The sequence below is a fragment of the Brachyistius frenatus genome, unplaced genomic scaffold, assembly GCF_029030835.1.
Source record: "Brachyistius frenatus isolate BFR_SWC_R1_liver_20210118 unplaced genomic scaffold, ASM2903083v1 Contig_83, whole genome shotgun sequence".
Classification (NCBI taxonomy): domain Eukaryota; kingdom Metazoa; phylum Chordata; class Actinopteri; family Embiotocidae; genus Brachyistius; species Brachyistius frenatus.
Genome location: NW_027210682.1, coordinates 800,015 through 821,188, shown reverse-complemented (window position 1 = coordinate 821,188; position 21,174 = coordinate 800,015). Strand labels below are relative to the sequence as shown.

Below are 21,174 nucleotides of genomic sequence, written 5' to 3'. Positions count from 1 at the left end.
TCTCTTACAGCTACCCTTCCTGTAACCATAGAGACCACCAGTGCCTGAAGAGAGGTTTTCTTCCAGACAGACAGACGTGGTGGTGTCAAACTAGCATACTCGATGTATGTATTTCTGCACACAAAACACAGACACGGCTCAATCTGTAGACACCGTGCCGAAAAAGTCTTTGAAAAGGCTCCTTTTTTTTAAAGAACAACATGTTCTGTACATTTGCACATTGGCCAATCAAAGTACTCCACAATAAGGCTTGTCATCATGAGCTTCTTCGGTAAAGAAGCTGTAATGTCAGTTTACATACCTACACAGTTACACATGGGAAACGCAGATGTAAGAACCAATTTGTTTTGTGCCTCTAATTTCTGTCTGGATCTCTTTGACTTCCTCATGAGTTCCTTTTGGCTCAGTTCAGTGTCTCTACGTGACCTGCCCTGGGAGTTCAGATCAGCCTTTGTGCTCTCGGACGCTTCATGTACTACATATGGTCCCAGATCACTGCAACAAATTGATAAATATCAGTTGAGACATTCAGTTCTGTTTATTGAGCAGTCTTGTCTTCTTTGTGCAGCTTGGCTCTATAGCTCCCCTCCTGCAGCAGCCCTACAGACTCATTCCTTATCAGTGACTCAGAATAAAAGAAAAGGTTTGACATTAACAGTCACCACATAACACTGGCAATAAAGGGTGCTTCGGGCTGCTGAAGTGCAGCTCGATTATTATTGAGATGACACAGAGCAACCGAGGAGTAATTGAAATGTGAGAACTGCCTTGAATGTTCTGCATTTACCCTTAAATGGGTGTGTATTAGTCCAGTTATACTGTACGCTGGTTCCAAAAGCTCTTTGAGTAACACCAGCAGCATTAGCAATCTGAATCACAGAGCACGCTACTTTATAAGGAAGCCAAGTGGCGTGTCACATTGTAAGTGGTACTCGGTGTACCTTTCAGAGTTTGTGCTTTCCCTGACAGTAGTTTTTGTACCAAACAGAAAACAATGACGCAAACTCAATATATGGTCAAGAAGGTTTAAGTAGCTGAGCAGATGAAAATAACATCTCTTTGGCAGAAACAAGGAAAGCACTTTTGGCTAGACATTAACAATACTGGCAAATGTTCTGTGACTACGATCACTTTATACAGGCATCCACTGTATTAATCTGTATGTGTACAGCACTGTAGATTAAGACATTTCAGATTGTAGCTCGTAGCCAGATGCTAGCATCTACTGCAAAACTCAAGACTTGTATGAGGCATTGAACCCGGTCCACCAGCTTTCCTGGTATGTGCCCCACCCTATTTTGAGAAGGTACTACTAAACCTATAGGCCTATTAGATCTGTCCTTCAGCTTTCTCCAAATTATCTGTGGACCCTTCATCTATTTTCCGTTAGATTCCACATGCAGGTGTGAAACTCGCACCTAAAGCCCAGTGCTGAATTATGATTCATGAATTCTGCTTCAATAAATATATGCAACATCCTCTCCAATCAAGAGTAGAGAAGATGGTGTTCAAAAGCAACAGGCAAGTTATGTAAAAAGCAACAAGGCATAAACATGAGAGAAGAAAGTAAAGTGCTAAAAAAACATCAGTGGCACATATGATTGCTTGTACTTCTGACTGGTTTGATGATCCTTCATTGTAAGTTAGCAGTCAAAAGGTATTTTTCACAAATGCACAGTCAGCTCTAAAGAACAGTCAGTTTCTGTCACATAAAGTTGTCACTGATGAGACATGCAGCTCTTGCTGATTGAATAACAAAAGCAATTCAGTACCAGTCACTACTATAAAATGTTGTGCTCCAGTGCACAACAAATGTTTACTTGTCCTCGAAATCTTCAGCATGTGTCAGGTCAAGTCACGGTTAACGGATAACGTGTAGGTATCTGAGGTCAGGGTAGAGAAGGTTGGCTAGCAGGGCTAGCAGTCGGGGTCCATCTTTGAGACAGTGTCCTGGGTAGCGGATGAACTGGACAGCCTTATTCACGGAGTCCTCGAACTCAGCGTACTGCTTATTGCTGAGCATGGCCTCCAGCATCCCCAACGTCTGCATCCACAGGAAAAAACAAAAATAAACAAGAAATCCAGGTTATTTTTAGGAGATAATTGCAGGCTATAAAATTAAAACACCGCAGTCTTTTACATACTTGCTGTGCTTTCGCAGAGAGCTGCAAGTCACTAGTGGGTTGGAGTCGAAGCTCAGTCTCCGATGGCACCTGGATGGACAGGAAGGCTGCCAGACTACGGACCACCACCCTGAACCTTAATGTACAGTATACATGTATTACCAGCTGGTTCATCAACAGTGTTAAATGATTATTTTCACTCTATCTGAGCTGCAGGTGTTTTGATTTGCTAATGAAATGCATGCAAGCATACCTGTTAGAGACAGGAGACCTCTTCCCCAGGCCTATAGCTCCTAGCAGCCCAGAGTTCAGTCTTTCTTCTCCCAGCTGAAGCAGCCTAGTCTGCAGCCTCATCAGACCCATGACGACTCCCAACACTTCAGTCTGGCCTGCCTGTGGCTGTAGCTGCTCCGCTGAGAGATTCAGTGCTTTGTGCCACCAAAGAAAAAGCTTGGCCTCATCACCGGGACCGCTGGACACACAAAATACATCTTAGCATGCCTGCAGCTCACAAATCAAACAAAACCAAATGAGAGACAGAGGGTGTCCAAACCTGGGGGTAACCTGAGTGGTCCATGTGTTGATCAGAGCCAGAGTCCTCCTCTCATTGGCTGCTGTGTATTCAGTGTTGAGGCGCTGCAGGATAAAGGCATAGAGCGTCAGGAAGCTGCCTCCTGATTGGCTCTCGGAGAGGAAGTCATCCACAGTGAGCTCAGGCACCTGCAGCGATGCCAACACAGGGCCCCAACCTACAAACTCTTCCTCAGCTAAAGTGAAAACACAGACAGCGGAAAACGTGTGAATCTTTGACTGCACATTAAACCTCTATACTAAAACGAGAAATTTAAAGGACTAAACCACAAATTTGGTCTATCTGAAGTGTGACAATAGAAGATATACCATGGTTGAAGTATGCTGTAATGCATGCCTCCATTATGCGCGTCATGTGTCGCACTGATGCAAGGCAACGGGAGCAGGCCGTGAGAAGAGGCAGGACAGGAAAGCCCCTCCCCTTCCTGTCCAGCCAGGCAATGACATGAGCAGCGAGTGCCTCGCCAGTTGAGACGCCCACTCCGTTGAGCAAAGCCAAAGCATCACTGAAGAGACTGCAGAAGGCCATGTGCCTCTGCTCCAAACCCACCTCTGCAGAGGAAAAAGAAGGAAGTGGTACAACTGAAGTGATGAAAGAATTTACTGTTGGTGGTTGATATTGTGGATGAGGAAGGCAGTGAGGACTATTTACCTGGTGGGTTGAAGGTGATGACGCTCTCCAGCAGTGTCTCCAGCTGAGACTCCAGGCTGCTGAGGGTGATGCCACCTCCTTGCTCGAGAGTCACCAAAGACTGTACACACCAGCACACATAAGCTCCACCCTTCTGTGTCTCCTCCTGGTGGAAGAAAAGTAACAGATTGAAGGTTTTTCTACTATACAAAAATAGATACATGAATAAATATTTAACTGTCATTTATATTGTTCATAAGATAAAAATATATTCTGAGTTTAATTATCAAAACTAAGAGGCCCTTAAAACAGTTAAATATACTTTTAATTTAGCACCAGAATGAAACTGGTTTATTTTAGTACATTTAAATTAAGCATTACAACATGTTTAAATTTCCACTGGGTTACATGCCGTTTATCTTATCCGAGAGGAAGTGGCTGCCAAACCTGACCAGATCTGACTCTTGATGTAGAATACTGTCAACTTCATCAAACAAATATATTATTTTTTGTTATTGACTGTAAGTGTCATGTTTTATGTTTAATGTATCCACAGCTGTTTCACAGCTTTATGTGCATATTTTGCTACAATTATCGCCTACGTTTGACTGCAAGGCTTAAAGAGGAAGAACTGCTGGATCTTGAAGCAGTCCTGTGTACTGTACAGTTTGCAGGATTGTACAGATCTTGCCAATATTTGTCTTCTTTGAATCAATATCAATTGGTGTATAAATGTCTAATTGCTGCTCTACATCTCCAGCTGCTGCACAGGTTTCAAGTGTCACATTAATGTAATTTGGCAAAGTGAAAGGGTTGGCAAAGAAAACCAGATTGTCTATATTTAGTGTGGATGTTCTAAGCCTCCCACTTTTAAATGACACGTGCCTGCCTGGGGCACTGGAGAGGCAGATATAAGAGATTCATGCATTCTTATATTCTTCAACATAAAGGTGTTCTGCATAATACAGCTGTTTTGACAGTCATATTCAGTAATCTCATGTCACTGTTCTGACTGACTCATTAAAAATTCACTGTATGGGGCTCAGGAAGTTGATATATTCATAGATCTATTGCCCAGTTTATAAAAACTTCACTCTTGGCATGTAATTGAACAGATCTTTGACTTTTTAATAATAAACCACAAGTGGGGAAATGCCTGGCTAAATTTCTTGGCTTGAAAGCTAAACTGGGCTCCCCAATAATCTACATAGTACTAAAGTTATAATTATTGTGTCTATAAGCTACTTTAGGAAGGTTACAATGCCTTAACTTGATTTGGAAAACAAACAGCACTGTGCTGCCTCACCCGGTGTGGAGCTTCATTAGGGTGGGGGTGGAGCCCAGCAGCACTACGGAGAGATTTCAGCAGTAGCTGAGGTGCAGAATCAGCACTGAGCAGCAAAGAGGGAGGGTAGTGGGTGCTGACATATCCCAGAATGCTCTGGTATGAGGACAGGTCCAGTTGGTGCCAGGGCAGAGAGGTGGACTGAACCAGCAGGCTGAGCAGAGGGGAGTCCTGGAGGATGAGGAGGAAAACAAATGAGGAATGAATGAAGAAGAGGACTGACCGTGATGTGAAACCAAAATAACCCAGACTCACTTGTCGACTCAGGAGTTGTTCCTCCTTTGCCAGAAAAACCAACATGTACAGCAGATAGACCAACATGGCGTGTGACTCCTTCTTCATACCCATGGAAGGTGTTTGTAAGTGGTCACTTAGAACGCTGACCCAGTTAACTTCACATAATACTTCTCCCATGAATAGAAAACAGCTCTTGGGACTTCCTCTCTCCACCTGCAGACACAGAAAGGAGAGAAAACGAAACAAAAATCTTTACAAACAAATCAAATCTCTCGGGTGTCAATGGACTGTACTAGAAATATAAGTTAAAATATATGTTTGACTCCCACACAGTGTAACATAATGACTACATTCATGGCTCGATGAATCACAGTATCCTAAATACAAATCTGCTCATATATATTTAATTTTATTTAAGAAACCAAAAGAAAAAGTAAATTAACAGAAAAGAATAAGGATTCCTTCAAAATGGTTACAGACTGACAACTGTATGTTGTAGAAATAAATATTGTAATGATGTATACACTGATATTCTACTTTCTTCCCTTTTTGGGTGTGCTTCACCATTCATGGATAAGTAAATATGATTTATCAGCTTTTAAATGAGATTTAAAAAAAAAAAAAATCATTATTATTTGTTCACAATTTCAGTAATTGTTATAGATTTTAGGCATTGGAAGCTCTTATAGATTGGTGTGGGTCTTGAGAGACAGCTTTCTTCCAGGAACAGCATGTTGACACAATAATTATGGGAACTCGGGCTAATAATAGAAGCTGGAGGCCAAAGACCAAGGTCTCAGATTAACAAGCTGCTCCGTTCCCTGCATGTCTACATCAGTGGGCGTTAGGAGTCAGGAGTCGGAGGGCAGTGTCTTACGTTAAAGAGCTGCTCCATGAGCTGAGTGTCAGGGTGCAGGTATCTCCATGGCAGGCTGCGGAGGTGTGTGTGGTACAGGTAGAGCAGGTACTCGGGTGTACGGGGAGAAGTGCAGCTCTCGCAGTACTCTGTCAAGCACAGCCACAGAGCACCTCTCTGACCGGGGAGCAGACAATCTGTGACAGACACGTACACAGTGTGTAAGTTAGAAAACACTTCTTTTTTTTTTTAATATACAGACAACGAAGACTACCAGCACTTAAACAGATACTTGTGTGTAAACACAGCACTGCTGAGAACTCACCTCTGAATTTGTGATGAAGTGTGTCAGTAAGTTGAGCGTACAGGCCAACCAGACATCCGGCTGTACTCGCATCGGTCTCCAGCCAGGGGTAACACTTGACGTTACTGAGACCAAAAGACACTGATATTAACATCTTACATAGTTTGCTCCTTTTTAATTTGATTTTTTTTACCCTGTAAAGCACTAAACTGCTCTCAACTATTATCGATCAGGAGAATCAGAGCACAAACTTTCTTGACTGTGTCAGAGCAGACTTACAAGTGCAGCTCAAAAGTAATGAACTAATGCTATGTTCGTGCTTGATTTTGTGTAAAGTATAGTGTTCCTTCACAGATTTAAAAGATTGTCTCTTGGTTCAGTTAAGTAATACAAAAAGTACATCAAACAAAGTCAACATGTGGGATCTACTATCCTCTCTGGAGTTTGCCCTGTTTGCGCTCACATCTGTTTCACAGCTGCCTCACTAACAACAACTCTCCTCCACCTGCGTTCAATGGCTACCTGAGGACGAAGGTTGTGCTACACATACCCGCCATTACCAGTGTCCAGAGGGAAGATCCATGGCTTAAATAACTTCACGATCTTACTGTGTAGGTCCTGCAGAGCTGTGAGAGCACAAGGCATATTTCTCTACTGTCAGGAGAGATAATAAAGGATACGCACAAATGATCACATGTCCACCCTCTGTGTTTGCTGACAATCTTACCTTTCATTATTCTGCTGCTGCCCACTGACTCTCTGGCGCAGCTGCTGAGCTGCACGTTGATCAGGCAACCGATCAAATGGTCCCAGAAGGAAACAACGTCAGTGATGTAGGGAGTCCAGGCAGAGTAGAGGCCGAAGCTGCGGAGGTCTGCCTTACTGAGACGACTTCGCAAGAAGTAATCACTCAGCCAGTCAACTGTCTCATTCACCTGTTAGCAACCAATAAAATATCACAACATTGTTGGAATAAAAAATAAATGTTTGAGCATATTATAATTTAAAGAGACACAGACTGGCACACAAACAAAAACTGCCACGACGCTGCCTAATGCTGGAAAAAGATGCAAGAAGCCCTGAGGCTGGAAACAAAGCTGAGCGTTTTTAAATCTAAACTAAAGACTTCTCTTTTTCATCTAACAAATTTACTTCAATATTTGCTGATGTGTCTGTGGTTTTCTATGTTTTTATGGTTTTTAGCAGTTCTTTGTATACTTTTTTTTTCCTCCAGATGGTTTACCTGTTTTTATTCCTCATGTTCTTAATTGTATTGTTTAATTGTATCTCTCTGGAGCACTTTGGGTTTCCTGGTGCAGGATAAAGTGCTACATAAATAAATTGACCTTACCACTGGCATTTTGTGAGAAACTTAGGCCCAATATGGACATGCAGCTTCTTAACTATTAGCAGACATGGAGGTTTCAATGAACGCCAACAGTAGTTACCTGCTGTGGAGAGAGGCTGATGGGGGATCTGTAGGAAGAGGATGTGGCTCCGATGGCACGGCTGGAGACATCTGCAGGGCTGAGGGCTTGTTCAGTTTTGCTCTTGGTGCTGCGGGATGGAGGCAAGCAGCCCAGCACTCGCAGAGTCACCTTCCAGCACTCTGGACTCAGCAGCTGGTTTGAGGAGCCTGGTGAAGTAAAAAAAAAAAAGCTTTTATTGAGGAAGTTGCCCATCAAACATTTAAACTGAATATCCTACTACTTTAATGATTTATTTGTGGCACCATCTTATCATCTCATCTTAAAACAAAAATGTATATATACTGAATTTATGAATCACTTTAAACACACACTTTAAACTCAGGTCTGATTCTCTAGATTGATGTAATGGCTCAACCAATTTTAGTTTTGTTTATTAATTAGTTTAATCTTTTGTTGGTGGGAAGATGAGTAGGAGGCTTTCTTTCAGAGGGATGAATGTGTTTCCACCAAATCACTTGAATAAGGAACAAGAGAACTTTTCACTGCAGGTCCTGCTTTGCCAAGTTAAATACCAGGCAGTGTTAAACATTACATACAAGAAAAGAAAGATGCTTTTTAATGTGACAGACTGACTACAAGACGAGTCTCTTTAGTTTGTTTTTCGTTCTTTATCATCAACGATGGAAACAAATGATTTATAAAAAACAAAAAAACATCCATCTTTCAACCTTACAATTTTTGCCATATTTTGGAGAATATTCAGCACAGGCTGACTTTAAGAGTCACTAGTAATCTAATATAAGCAGCCTAGTGTAAAAAAATCAGGTATTTGATGATTTTAATAAGTAAATGATGATTCAATTGGTTGCTTTATGACAGATCAACTTACTGGTCATGAGCAGACGTAAACAATCACTGTAATGGTCGGGGAAATGGTGCCGTAAAAGCCAGGTCCAGTGTTTGGTGAAAAGGTGAAAGGGCATGAGAAGTTCAAGCTCAGGGTCTCGACCACAGACACAGAGCGCTCCATGGACGAGCTCCAGCAAACGGGTTCTCTCCGAAAACACAGGATGAGCTTCGTTCAGCCACTGGGACAAATCAAACTACAAAGGGAGATGCAGATGTGGCTGCTGTAACTGGAATGATGTGAATGTACTGTAAACATACTCATATTTCTTCATTGTGTTGAATTTGTAACTGGACTGACCTTAGTGAGCAGCATGAAAATGACATCAGCGCTGTCGAGATGTAGGGAAGTCACCACGTCTTGGTAGAGGAAGACGAGCTGATTGGGTGCTGCGTTGGGAGTGAAGAAGGGAGAAATGAGAGGGCAGAGACGCCTCTGCTCCAGGATGGTCTTCAGGACACGGCCACACTCCTCTGCATTGCCCTGAATAAACACCTAGACGCACAAAAATACGTACAACAGAGTTTAATTCACAAGTTTATTGGAGAGAAATTCACATTAAGTGTAGCAACAGATTTAACCAGTTCAGTCCAGTTAAGGCTCCCTATCTATGCTCTTTCAGTTTTTGTCTGCATACTCAGCATATTGTCTGGCCTCAAAGAAGAGCAACTCCTTCAAATTTAACACTTGATTAAGAATCACTAGCCAAGTTTTTCCTGTCCAGGTGTACCGTCATGAACACACGCCTACACTTGAGTACAAGTATTGGAAATAATATGTAATATACTGTTGTGTAATGGGGAACATTTGCAGACACTACTGACCTATGTTTACATGTGTTGTACATGTATGTGCGCAGCATAAAAGGGAGGGCTTTAGTGACTATGTTGGGGAAAAGGTAAGAGACACATTCTGGATGGTGGTTAAAGAATGATGCAATACAGTCCTTCAATATGAAATGTGGTATATTAAAATGAGCAATTATGTATTCACCTGTGGATTTACTCAGATAAAAATAATTGCAAAAACAATGTTTATGCTGTCTGGCCTTTATTCATATAATAAACATTTATGTTCTTTCACTAAAGCCACATAAACATATTAGCAACATGATTATGGGCAAATATACCAAATTGGAGATCATTCTTTAGTACTCTAGATGAGTCAAGCTCCTGGGAAGCATCCTCTCACTGGCAGGGTGCATTTCTAAACAAAGCTTAATATAAACCATTGTTTGCGATAATGTCGGTGTGTGCACACCTGTCCCAGTATTTCCACACACGAGGAGAGGTACTGGCGTGTTGGGGGATGCCGCAGTGTGTCCTCACACACAAAGGAGACCACCTTGTAAAAGGCCGACACGCCAACTTGCTGCACGGCCGGAGATTTCTGTGCTTGGTGCATATTCACTAGAGCCCTGAGCACATAAAACATTGAGTCATGAGTCAAAACATCCTGTTTTCATTGAATAACTGTTTTTTTTCCCTTTCAGTTCTGTCAAAATGCAATTGTATTGATTATAATAATTGCAACATGATTTGTCTGTCTTAATAGAAAAAGATCTGCTTGTACTGACGTGATGAAGTTCTCAGTGTGGACAGCAGCCTGGGCCAGGATTTGAGGTGGAGGTGCCATAGCATCAGTTTGAAGCTTCTTGATTTCCCTGCGCAGCGATGTTATCTGAGTCTGCACTGCTTCCTGCCTCTGGACACGCTCACACTGCAAAGTTACACATAACAAACACACACACACACACACACACACACACACACACACACACACACACACACACACACACACACACACACACACACACACACACACACACACACACACACACACACACACTGATTAGCAAGTCATGGCAAAGTGGCACCATAAGTTGTGGCTAGCATGCAGTGTGAGTGCTCGTACTGTGACAGTGATGTTGGCAGGTCCCTGACACGGCTGCCCTCCCTTTCCTTTGCACTCCAGGGCCATGCTGATTTGCTCTGGTTGGTTCTTAAACAGTAATGGAAGGCTCTCCAGCAGCTCCTGCTCCATCGCCACCTGCTGGGCTTCACGTGCCACTGCAATCCTGACATCAAAATTAAGTATTTGGGAATTTAATGTGCATGTTTGTGTGTGTGCAGACAAGTGTGTGCATTTCTGTGTATGCCACTGATGATAAGAAAATGTTTTAATGCTATATGATCTCCATATACCTGGACTGCTCTTGCAAAATGCTGAGGTCCTGCTGTAAGAGTTCAGCAGCAGCTTTACAGTCAGTGAGACAGGCGGTTGGGACCTCAGCCACTGGAGCCCTCTGCTGCTGCAGCTCAAGAGCTGGACGGGGAACTGGATGCTTCTGCAGGTTGGACAGGACACGCTCCCTTGCTGAACACAGAGAATCACAGAACACATTTCCTCTTAGAAGCATGTTTTTTTGTACATGGTTCCTGACAAATAAACAAATTAAACTCAACTAAAACTTGAAAACTAAACTTGAACATGAAACTTGTCATGTTGACGGGATGAAATTTTAGTATGCAAAATTAAATGAATAATCCTATGTACAGTCAATCTTAGAACACAAACAAATGCTAAGCAGATGTTTTTCACAGTAGACAATTTGACATGTAATTAAGGGAAAAGCACACGTGCATTGATAATAGCAGCATCCCACTCAGGGGATGCTGGCTCACTGTCATGGTTTAATGGGAAACTCAAAGGAACTGAACTGTTATTCTATCTGCTGAAATGATCCTATACATCATCTTTTGGATATAGATAAACCATTTTTAGCTCGGTACCATTGCTGAGGCTGGTGTAGTCGGTGAAGCTGGGGTTTTGGGTCTGCAGGAAAGTTGGCTCACTTTGCACCTTCTCCCACAAAGACAAAACCTCCCTCTTATCATACTGCAGACGCTCCCGGTCCAAAAACTCCAGCCACAGTTCCTATAACAAAAAACACAAAATGTAAGAGCAATATGTTATACTTCACCACATATTTGACTAATGTCTAAGCTTTCATTTTGAAATACAAAACACACAATGCAGAAAAACACGAAAACACAGTCACCTGTTTTCGCTGCATGACCTGTGCCAGTCTGTGTGGTTCATATTCCGGAGGAAGAGAGGGAAGGTACACTTCCTGCTTCTGTAGAGTCTCATCATCCAACCACACAGCAAATACACCGAACAACCTGTGGACAACAATCAGCTGAGAACTGAGGGCCCGTAAACATTATGAATACAACCTTCCAAACAAGAAGAAGGAATGTTTTTAAATCCATGTGATAAGCGTCTGTAACCTACCGGACCAGCTCTGTGTGTAGCTGAGGAGAGGTGAGGTAAGGTGGTTGGGGATTATTGGGGCTGTCGTCACCCTGGCTGTCTGATGAGGGTGTGTGTGGCGGAGGCACCCTGAGGGCCTGGCTGGCAGCATGGTGGAAGTCAGACACCTCCTGCAGTCTCTGCCGCAGATCTCTGAGTAAAGCAGCCTGGGAAGAGGCCTGGAAGAACCTTTGGCCGATGCATCCTGCTGCAGCCAGTCTGTTGGAAAACACACACACACGGACACGCACATGGTGCTTGGATATGGATTCTGCCCATTTTCAGGTTTCTATGGCAAGGGATAAAAATATAAGTGTGTGCATCATACCCATACTCAGGTCCAGGCTGTCTGAGGTAGAGCTGTAGGAACTTCTGCCAGACGAGGGGAAGAAGAGGGTGATCGGGAGGCGTGGCCAAGGCCTGACACGCCCAGCGGTACACCTGCAGCCGCTGCAGAGACGGAACTACAGGCAGCTTCAGCCTCTGCTGCACCTTCTGGCTCAGACATAGAAACACAGAAACACTGTTAACACCATCTGCGTACAACACTCAAGACCATGGAACTAGAAACTAGACTAAACAACATATCGCTGCTCTTTGTTGTACAAATAGACTTTGTTCATGTTTAGCCAAAGGTAATACAGCACATCTTATCTGAACAATTGCCTTCCACTTACTGTGTCAATCCTGTATTGTGAAATGTCTTGTAATAAAGTGAACTTTGTTTTTTGAACGCTTGCTAACAGTAACAGTAATTCTATTCTATTCTATTTCCTCCTCAGTGAATGTACAGTATTAACTTCTGTCTTTGCCTACCTTTAAGGCTTGATCTGGGGAGATGTTGGGCTCTGACAGGAGCTCATGCTCAACACAGCATAGCAGCTGAGAATCTTCCTCAAACACACCCTCCATATTGAGCACCAACCAGGCAAACCAAACCTACAGACAACAGCGCGCCCGTCAGGACTGAGAATTTTGACAATTTGATCAACAGTACTTGCACATATTGTTGTTACTTTGGGGACTCTTACCTCTTCACTCAGGGATTGGCCCTCTATGAAGGAAGGCGTGGCATTTCCAGCAATCCAGCCAACCAGGGAGGAGAGCAGACCCCGATCTCCATGGTAACCCAAAGCATTCTTCATGATGTTTGTCAATAGAAAAAGAAGATATAAATACTGTTCCTCACCATTAAGTTCCTGCTCTTTCCTGAGTGTGTGACCCATTAAATGTTAATGTAATGTTTGTACTGTTACTCAAGGCAGTTTACAACACTAAATTTAGCATCTGTACAAGCCAGACCCGCGAGAGCCCCTGAATTATGCAAACCAAACAAAACTGCACTAATACCTTATGCTGTTGGTACAAAGGTTTCTGCACACATTCCTCCTGGTGGTGAGTGAAGGCTGCAGAGCAGATCTGATCCATGAGGAATAGGACTGTTTTGTCTCGGTACCACAAATTCTGCTGAGTCAGAATTCCCACCCAAAACTCCAGCACTGCAGCAGGTCCGACACGACCGGGCTGTGAACTTTCCACTACATGACTCTGGAAGATAAATTACTCACATCTTTAGATGTCCTGTTCTGGGGATGATATATAAATACTTCATTTCTCTTTTTCCTATCATTTTTAACTACATTTTTAACTACATATTTAGTATCGTTGCAATATGGAGGAAATGTGTGAAACCTAAATCTCTGATTACATCTCATTCAGTTTAGGTGTCACAAAAGGTTCCTGCATATTTTTCAAACACAACTAAAATCCTCCTCCATTTTACTACTGGCTGCAGATGTTATGGACACCTGCTAGCATTTATCTAGAAACACATACAGTCTGTCGCTACGTTTCTTCAACATGGTATAAGACTTGAATCATTTCTTCAGATAATTTTCCATCTTTGTTCAGATCACTTTGTCCCAAGTTTTGATGATGTACCTGAATGACACTGTTCAGCAGACGGACATTGTCTCCATACGTGGTTCCGGTGAGAAGTGGTGCTACTCGGTGTGTGACCTGCTGAGTCACACCTTGAGGACACACACTGTCGTACTGCAAGAACAACTGGATACAACTTACAAACCTGGTATTACCAGAGGAAGGACACGAGAGACATAGGAATACAAGTTAGTGTTTAAGATGCTGCAGGTTAAACATGCAGTATAAAGGATGTCTTACTGAGAGTTGTTGAGCAGGTAGAAGCTGAGAGGGTAGGTTGGGGGTAAGATGTTATCCAGCAGATGTACAGCAGCTCTCAGGTGGCGAGACTGAATCAGACTTTTCAACAGCCCTACTCCATCAGTACAAAAGTGTTCCAGACTGAAAAAGCACGAAGGAGAATCCACATGAAATTAACTTAATTCAAATTCTGCAGCCAAATCACTCATAAATATTTAGCTTGTGTGCGAGTACAAACCTATGCCCCACTGTCGTCATGGCAATGGAGAGGTAGCATCCAATAGGGATGCCTGCTTTTACAGCCCTGAGAACAGAGTGCATGCTGGGAGTGTGTGTGAGCTCTGGAGGAGGGTTGGATGCCAAAGCAGGGACCGCCCAGGCTCCTTTAGGATTCTGGGCATTGCCATGGAGCTTCAGCCTTAGCAACAGTTGCCACGCCCATTGACTAAAGGATGCTTCAGGAGATACACCCAAACGAAGGACACTGGCAAGGTAAGACACCTGAAAGGAAAAAGTAAGTGAAGGAGAGAAGGAGAAACACACAAAGTAATGTTGAATGAAGTAATGAAGCAATAGGGGTTTAGAGTGAACGTCTGTGAGCAAAGTGTGCATGTGTCACCTGTTTGATTCCTTCTGATATGAGGCCAGTATATGGTTTGTCTGTAAGGTACTTCTGATAGGCTTCAGCCACCAGCAGAGCCACCTCACTGTGGAGAAATGACGACAGGGACAAAGAGCCATCCTGCAAGAGGAAACGAGCCATTTAAGGATAAACTCACAATTGTCCTGCCACAAGTCTTACAAACAGAATCTTTAAAGGACCCACGACTACCTGTGTGTAACCCCAGTTCAGACCCTCTAGTATAACACAGGCCAAACGGTTCTCCACAGCAGACAGAGGATGCTGCAGCAACCAGGCTCCGATCACACATATTTCTTCTGGCCGTGGTTGCCACAGATTCAGAGGCAGCTCTTTACATAAGTACAGCGCCACCTAACACACACAAACAGAAACAACAACTTTTGAGTTTGACATTGACAAATTATAATTTCTTTCCTCTGAACATTATAAAATAGTAGTACCAACCATTCCTACTGTCTGTATGGTCTCTCTCAGTCTTTCTAGGAGCACAGAGATAACATAGGGATGGGCGGTTGCTATGGCAGCCAGCAACTCCCTCCCCACCTTGGAGTAAGTTTCTCTGGTAGACATACTCACATAAGACACCTGAAGCAAAAATAAGACAAAGAATGTCAAAGAACAAGGTAGGCACTGATCATCATAGTAATGAATCTTTAACCAGTGTGATAAAGTTCTCTTTCCTCAGTAGAAAAGGTTAAACAGCACTGCAGCTACTAACTGTGCTCCAATTAAGTTGAAAAATGCATTTTGTTTCAATTACTCTATTTTTATTTTTGTTATCTCCTCTAGTATTTCATCTCGGTGTCTTCTACCCATACCTGATAAATCAGCAGGGTTATAGTAGTGACAAACGCGGGGTCAGAGTGCTGAGTAGGTGTAGCCATGTGTGCCAGTGCAGTGAGGAGGGAAATGCCATCAGAGCTGTTAACTTCACACAGCCATTGCTCAAATCTCTCGTGGTGCTTTGGGTCTGGAACAGAAGACAGTCAAAAAAAAAAATCAACATGACAGCTCTGGATTAAAAAGAGTGACATGACACAACTTATTTATGCCTGCTTTTGAAATCCCAGTGCAGAAAAGCTGCCAAATGCATTAGAAATTGAGTTGAAGTCTTTGGAGAAAAGTTAAAATCAAAAGTGTTTGCAGTGTTTTGAAAACTGCCTAAAGACTTGTGTTTGAGAAACATTCAACTTTTATTATGATATGATACTGCCTAGCCACATCTAAGCATTCATTTAAAGCACATGCTGTTTTTTAGGGTTTTAAAAAGATTATATTTTGTGCATGTTAAGGGTGTAAACTGGTACCTCTGAGCGCCTGAATGCAGGAGTGTGAGTCAGTAGTAGTGCTGAGTGTTTCCAGTCCCGCTGTCTCTGCGCACTGCATAACATAAAGGACCTTCCACAGCATAGAGCTGGACAAAGTCCCGTACGGCATCTCTGACATAAACAACCAGATGCCCAACCTGTGAGGGGGGAACACATAAAATAAATATAGAAGCCAAAAAGTAAAGCATTTTGAGAAGACGAAAACTTGAGTCCAGTTCCTCACCTTTTGTTTCTGAGTACATGTAAGACAGCTCTGAGGAAGAGATGATCATATTCCAGCTGCAGTTTGTCCAAAGACAGAGAGTGTTGATGGGAGCTGGATCCACCGGCATCAGCCACACTCACATATTGGGCCCAGTGATCACTGACATAGCACACTGTCATTCTGGGGGAAGGGACATCACATCTTTGTTTCTGTATGTTCTTACAACATGATTTGGCCCATGAGGTGTGAGCATGTAGATTTTGTTTATATTACTGCACTGACCGTATGATGTGTCCGATTCGTTTGACCAGCTGTCTGTATCGCGCTCTGTCGTAAGTTTGCAGGCCCAGAGCGAGAATTTCAATGAGAGAGGAAGCGAAAGCAAACACGCGCATCATCTTCTGGCTGGAGCAGGCCTGAGGCTCATACACACCTGGAAACAGAGCAGTCTGTCAGTTCGTACGAGGTGTGATACAAAGCAACAGACGGGCAGGACCGACAGCCTCTTTTACCCTGTTTGCTCATCCCAAGCATGTGTGAGTAGAGCTGCTGGAACGGGAACTGGGTCAGCAGGGAGATCAGGTCCTCCTCACACAGCAGCAACCAGCTGCTATCTGGGTCCTCATCCTAAACACACACAGCGGCAGGACAATGCAGTTAGAGACTGAGTGACTACATGTAGCATTTATTTGCAATTAGTCATGACCAGCTCAATTTAACACTTGTTTACGCTTCATAAAGAAAGATGCAAAATAGAGGTTACTTGTTTTTTTATGTAAACCACATTGTATTGGAAAAATAAAAATAAATTTAATGTTAAAGAAGAAATGAAGCATAATATATTTTGCAAAATCATCATAAAGGCTTTGAAAACAAAGTGTTTCCTTAGCAACCCATTAGTACTTGCAGCAGTCACAGTGTTAAAGCCAGCAGACTGATATCTAAATGGTCAGAAGTGTTCATATAGCACATTTTCTAAGCAGCTTTAAATGTGACTCAGCAGATCAGGATGTTCTGAATAATATCTGCAAACCTCCGTGACACAAGACTTTTTCTTAACAGACAGGCAGACTGTATTCATTATCAACTACGTCATAATCAGAGGAGGAAAGCAACAACAAAAAAAGATGCTGTGTTTTCAAAGACAATACTAAATTAACATGCTTCCATGGAATCCGTGATTTGAAAATAACACACTGGCTATTTCCATAAATGTATAGATGCAAGCCTGAAATATTCCATCATATTTACTTATCACCCCTCTTTAGATAATTCATTAGTTTAGGGGAAAGTGGTGGTTTTGTTTCTTTTCTCAAAAATGTCATCACTGCATTGATACACTTACCTCTTCTCCACCTTCATCCACTAAGGTCCAGTTGCCGGACTCGGGTCCAGAGGATGTTGAGCTCTGGCTCTCACATGGCTTCATATGGCCCAGAAACTCTGCACGGTGTCTGAGGCAAAACAGAGGAACAACATGTCAGAGTGGTGACATTATTAGACCCTGAAAAGATGGCCTCGGTTCTCATGAACAACCAAAGGCATAAATCTAAAGTATACAGTTCACAGTCTGTAGATAAGAAGGAGCGACTGCTTTAGGGGTTCTTACACTAACCTGGCAGGCGACATTAGGATGGCCAGTGCTTGCATAAAGTGCTGCACTCCACAGGTGTTCCCCCAAACTTGAATCTGGGGCAGAGAATAAAAACAAAACTTCAGTCATCTGTATGTACAACCACTGAAAGACAGTAACAAGATGAAAGATGTGTGTCTCAAACTCACCTGAAGGAAAGGTGCAGCCCACTTTCCCACCCCAGCAGGGCAGCACAGAAGATGGCATAGCAGGTAAAGGTGTTCTGCTGACCCTCCAGTATGCAACAGGACGGCAACCTGGAGAGTAGACCATGTTCACATGAAGAATGACAACAACAAATTGCCTTCACCAGAAGTCTGAAAAGTGGTGTGTGTGTGTGTGTGTGTGTGTGTGTGTGTGTGTGTGTGTGTGTGTGTGTGTGTGTGTGTGTGTGTGTGTGTGTGTGTGTATACCAATCTGTCCAGCCAGTGATGGATGTCTGTCTGAAACTGTGTGTCATCGAGGACTCTGCGTGTGAAGCTAAACAGGACACTGATGGCCTCTTTCAGGGGTCGCAGGGAACAAGGCTGTGTTTGGCTGCCAGAGCAATCTGAAAACAAAATCAAACCAACAAGACAAAACTAATGGAGTCGGCACACTAAATATTTAGTAGTATTACAGTCTTGTTTGGCACAAGCATGTTATGACTACTTTGAGCCATGTGTAATTCTAAATCCTCTCACCTGTTAGTAGGCGATACAAGTACGACTCAACCTGCAGGCGTGACAGCAGAGCAGTGTACGCATGAAGCACCACCTTCTGATGGAGCAGCTCACTGCAAGCTTCAAGCAGTCTCCTCAGCTCAGCCAGGACACTCTGACTGAACTCTGCCTGCTGGAAACGATGGTATCCAGAAACCTTAGACTGGTCTGCACAAATACCCTGAAGGAGAGAGATGATCATTTAGTTACAGCAGTGGTCCAATAAAGCTCTCTGTACGGTAGGTTTTTTGGGGGGGTTGGTCTAAAAAAAAAAAAAAAACACACCTGAAGTGTGAGCTGCTCATCTTTAAAGCTCCAGAGACGATTCTGTGTGCTCTTGCAGTCAGAGGTCTGTGTGTGCAGCTGTGTGTGCGACTGGGTCAGCTGTCTGCGGCAGCGCCAATAGTTCTGCAGCAGCTCAGTCAGTTCGTGGTTCTCCTGCCGGGCCAGAGCACAGAACTGGGTGGCACAAGCCTCAACACCCTCCAGCCATGCTCGCAGGCCACCGCCCGGCTCCCAGACACTCAGCTGCTCCAGGGAGAACTTCTGCAAAGGAAAAACATGAAGGGTGTAATGCACAGAGTGCAAAGGATATGTAAGGCCACAGCAAAGACAAATGTATATTATATTATCATGATATATTTATAGTTATGCTATATGTCATCTCATGCTGGGATCACCTGAATCTCAAGAGCGGTCTTTGGTAATTCTGGGTAGAGTTTGCTCCTTGAAAGTTCGGTTTGGCACTCCAGAGGCTGCAAACTTGGTGGAGAAGATTCCTGCTCAGGAAGAGTCAACACAGCTGGTTCCTTGGCACAGTTTTGCACAGCTTCCTCACAGAGCTGTAACACCAGACCCTCTTCCAATGTAGGGAGGGATGGGTACAGTGCGGGGGCAGTCGGAACATTTGGGAACTCAAACTGAGCTGAAACACAAGGCTGATTCAATAACTGCGTGTCTTTCGCCAACTCTGTGGTTTGTGGCGCAACTGTAAGCTCAGGCACCTGAGCTCCCACCCCACAGTTCTCCTCCTCCTCCTCCTTTGACTCTGTTAGTTGCACTGTGACCTGTGAAGTCACTGTTGACAAATTCAGACTTGACTCTTGAGTCTTAGTTAACACTGATGTGGTTGAAGTCCTTGATGAGGAGGTCGGTTGCTTCTCCGAGGGCAGTTCTGATGGCTGTGCTGTTGCTTTAGGGGTCTGCACAGGGTCCCGCTGCTCCTCCTCCGGCTCCTGATACGGCAGACTGAGGGGGATATCAGTGAAGCCAGAAGTTGAGGACTCATCATCGGCAACTGAGGCTCTTTTGTCTTCCTGTGCCTGTTTCTGCTTCCTGACCAGCTGAGAACATAAATCAACAACCAAACATCAATTTCCCTTTGCTAATAACTCAGATTGTGAAGAAACTGTTTCCACATGACAAAGGTCATGTGACTTAAAAACAAATATTTATATGAATGTGGCAAAAATAAAGAATTGTGACGACTCAACACAGCGTGTCTAAGATTAGCTCTGCCATTTTGAATCAGGGGATTCTTGTGTTTGAATTCGGGGCCTTTATGTTTTAGCAGATCTTCCAAAGTATTCTCAGTGTGTAAAGAGTAAAAGGATGTTGGGTTGGATAAAATGTCCAAGGACTGTGTGTGTTGTTATCTCTAACGAATACTTGTTTCAACTCGCTTCAACTGTAACCAAAAGAAGGAGAAAGCAGAAGAAGGTGAAGAATATCAGCAAAGTACTTGGTCTAATCACCTGAGATTTTCCGCTGGTTTTGGCCTTTGGCTTCTTTGGTCTTACAGCCTCCATATTTAGTGTCTGCTCACATCAGCTTTTTCGACACCTCGGATGACACCGACGTGCAAGGAAACAATCCCGATCAACTGAAAACTGATGATCAGCTCAAAACACACAGTCATCGTACGTATGTTTACACAACAACGATAAACTGGTCCGACGAGTGGGGTCTTTCCTGTAAAAAAAAAAAAAAAAAAAAAAAGCAGCTGGAGGCTGGCTGTGTCGTAAAGATAAACAGTCACAGGCTGTAAACAAAACACGGTTTTAGATCCCCTTTAGAAGTGTCGCTGAGCGAGGATAGTGAGACAACAACCGGCATGTCTCTTCACATAAACGTAGTTTCCAGACAGGACTTTTTTTTTTTTTTTTTAATTTAATTTTTTTTAATTTTTTTTTTATCGAAAACGAATAAACGAAGTTGAAGCTAACTTATACGACTGAAAGCGCTGCATCTAAGCCAAGGTACGTTAGCGCCTAGCTACTCGCTCGTTGCGCTTTATTTCTGCCCAGCAACGTATTCACCAACGGCTCCGGATTTTCCTTATTGTTTCTTACGTTATTAAAGTCAGATTTCAACACGTCCAGGAGAGTGACATGCGGTGATAGCACCGTCAACTGGTCAACTGTCGTTTGTTTTGTTTATTCCTTGAACTCCGCGATCACAATCTTTGATCACGTGACCGCTCCACCTCTCTACGGAGTTCCCGAGTGGCCAAAATGGATAAAACGCGAAAGAGGTTTTCTCTGAAGAAGTTAGATGTTAGGTATAATTCTCTCACTCCATTACAAGCAAAAGTCCTACTAAAGTATTATCAGAAAAATGATGTTAATGTACTTATTTACTTAATTAATTGTCCATACCTGCAGGTAAACTTAAACTATGTATAATTGTCTGAATATATTATAGTATGAAAAAAAAAAAGCAAGTGTGGGATGGGACTTTTATAA

The 21,174-nt window shown here is 43.1% G+C and overlaps 1 protein-coding gene across 1 annotated transcript; it reads right to left on the bottom strand.

The window, feature by feature from the left end:
- Nucleotides 1-1,012: 1,012 nt before the first annotated feature.
- Nucleotides 1,013-20,904, bottom strand: epg5 (ectopic P-granules autophagy protein 5 homolog (C. elegans)). The gene is made up of 45 exons (XM_069709373.1): nt 20,185-20,904; nt 19,111-19,773; nt 18,716-18,976; nt 18,413-18,611; nt 18,143-18,279; nt 17,879-17,986; nt 17,712-17,785; nt 17,442-17,550; nt 16,609-16,723; nt 16,379-16,529; nt 16,115-16,276; nt 15,871-16,028; nt 15,382-15,533; nt 15,008-15,148; nt 14,753-14,914; nt 14,540-14,662; nt 14,159-14,421; nt 13,921-14,061; nt 13,681-13,825; nt 13,090-13,287; nt 12,771-12,878; nt 12,556-12,678; nt 12,068-12,234; nt 11,722-11,958; nt 11,486-11,609; nt 11,217-11,361; nt 10,629-10,800; nt 10,339-10,501; nt 10,001-10,143; nt 9,685-9,841; nt 8,725-8,919; nt 8,407-8,620; nt 7,536-7,723; nt 6,815-7,022; nt 6,638-6,713; nt 6,109-6,212; nt 5,805-5,980; nt 4,946-5,140; nt 4,652-4,861; nt 3,367-3,511; nt 3,024-3,266; nt 2,677-2,890; nt 2,377-2,595; nt 2,145-2,259; nt 1,013-2,044 (listed from the first exon to the last, which is right to left on the bottom strand). The coding sequence occupies exons 1-45, from the start codon at nt 20,236-20,238 to the stop codon at nt 1,862-1,864; spliced, it is 7,740 nt and encodes a 2,579-aa protein (XP_069565474.1). The 5' UTR covers nt 20,239-20,904; the 3' UTR covers nt 1,013-1,861.
- Nucleotides 20,905-21,174: the final 270 nt, after the last annotated feature.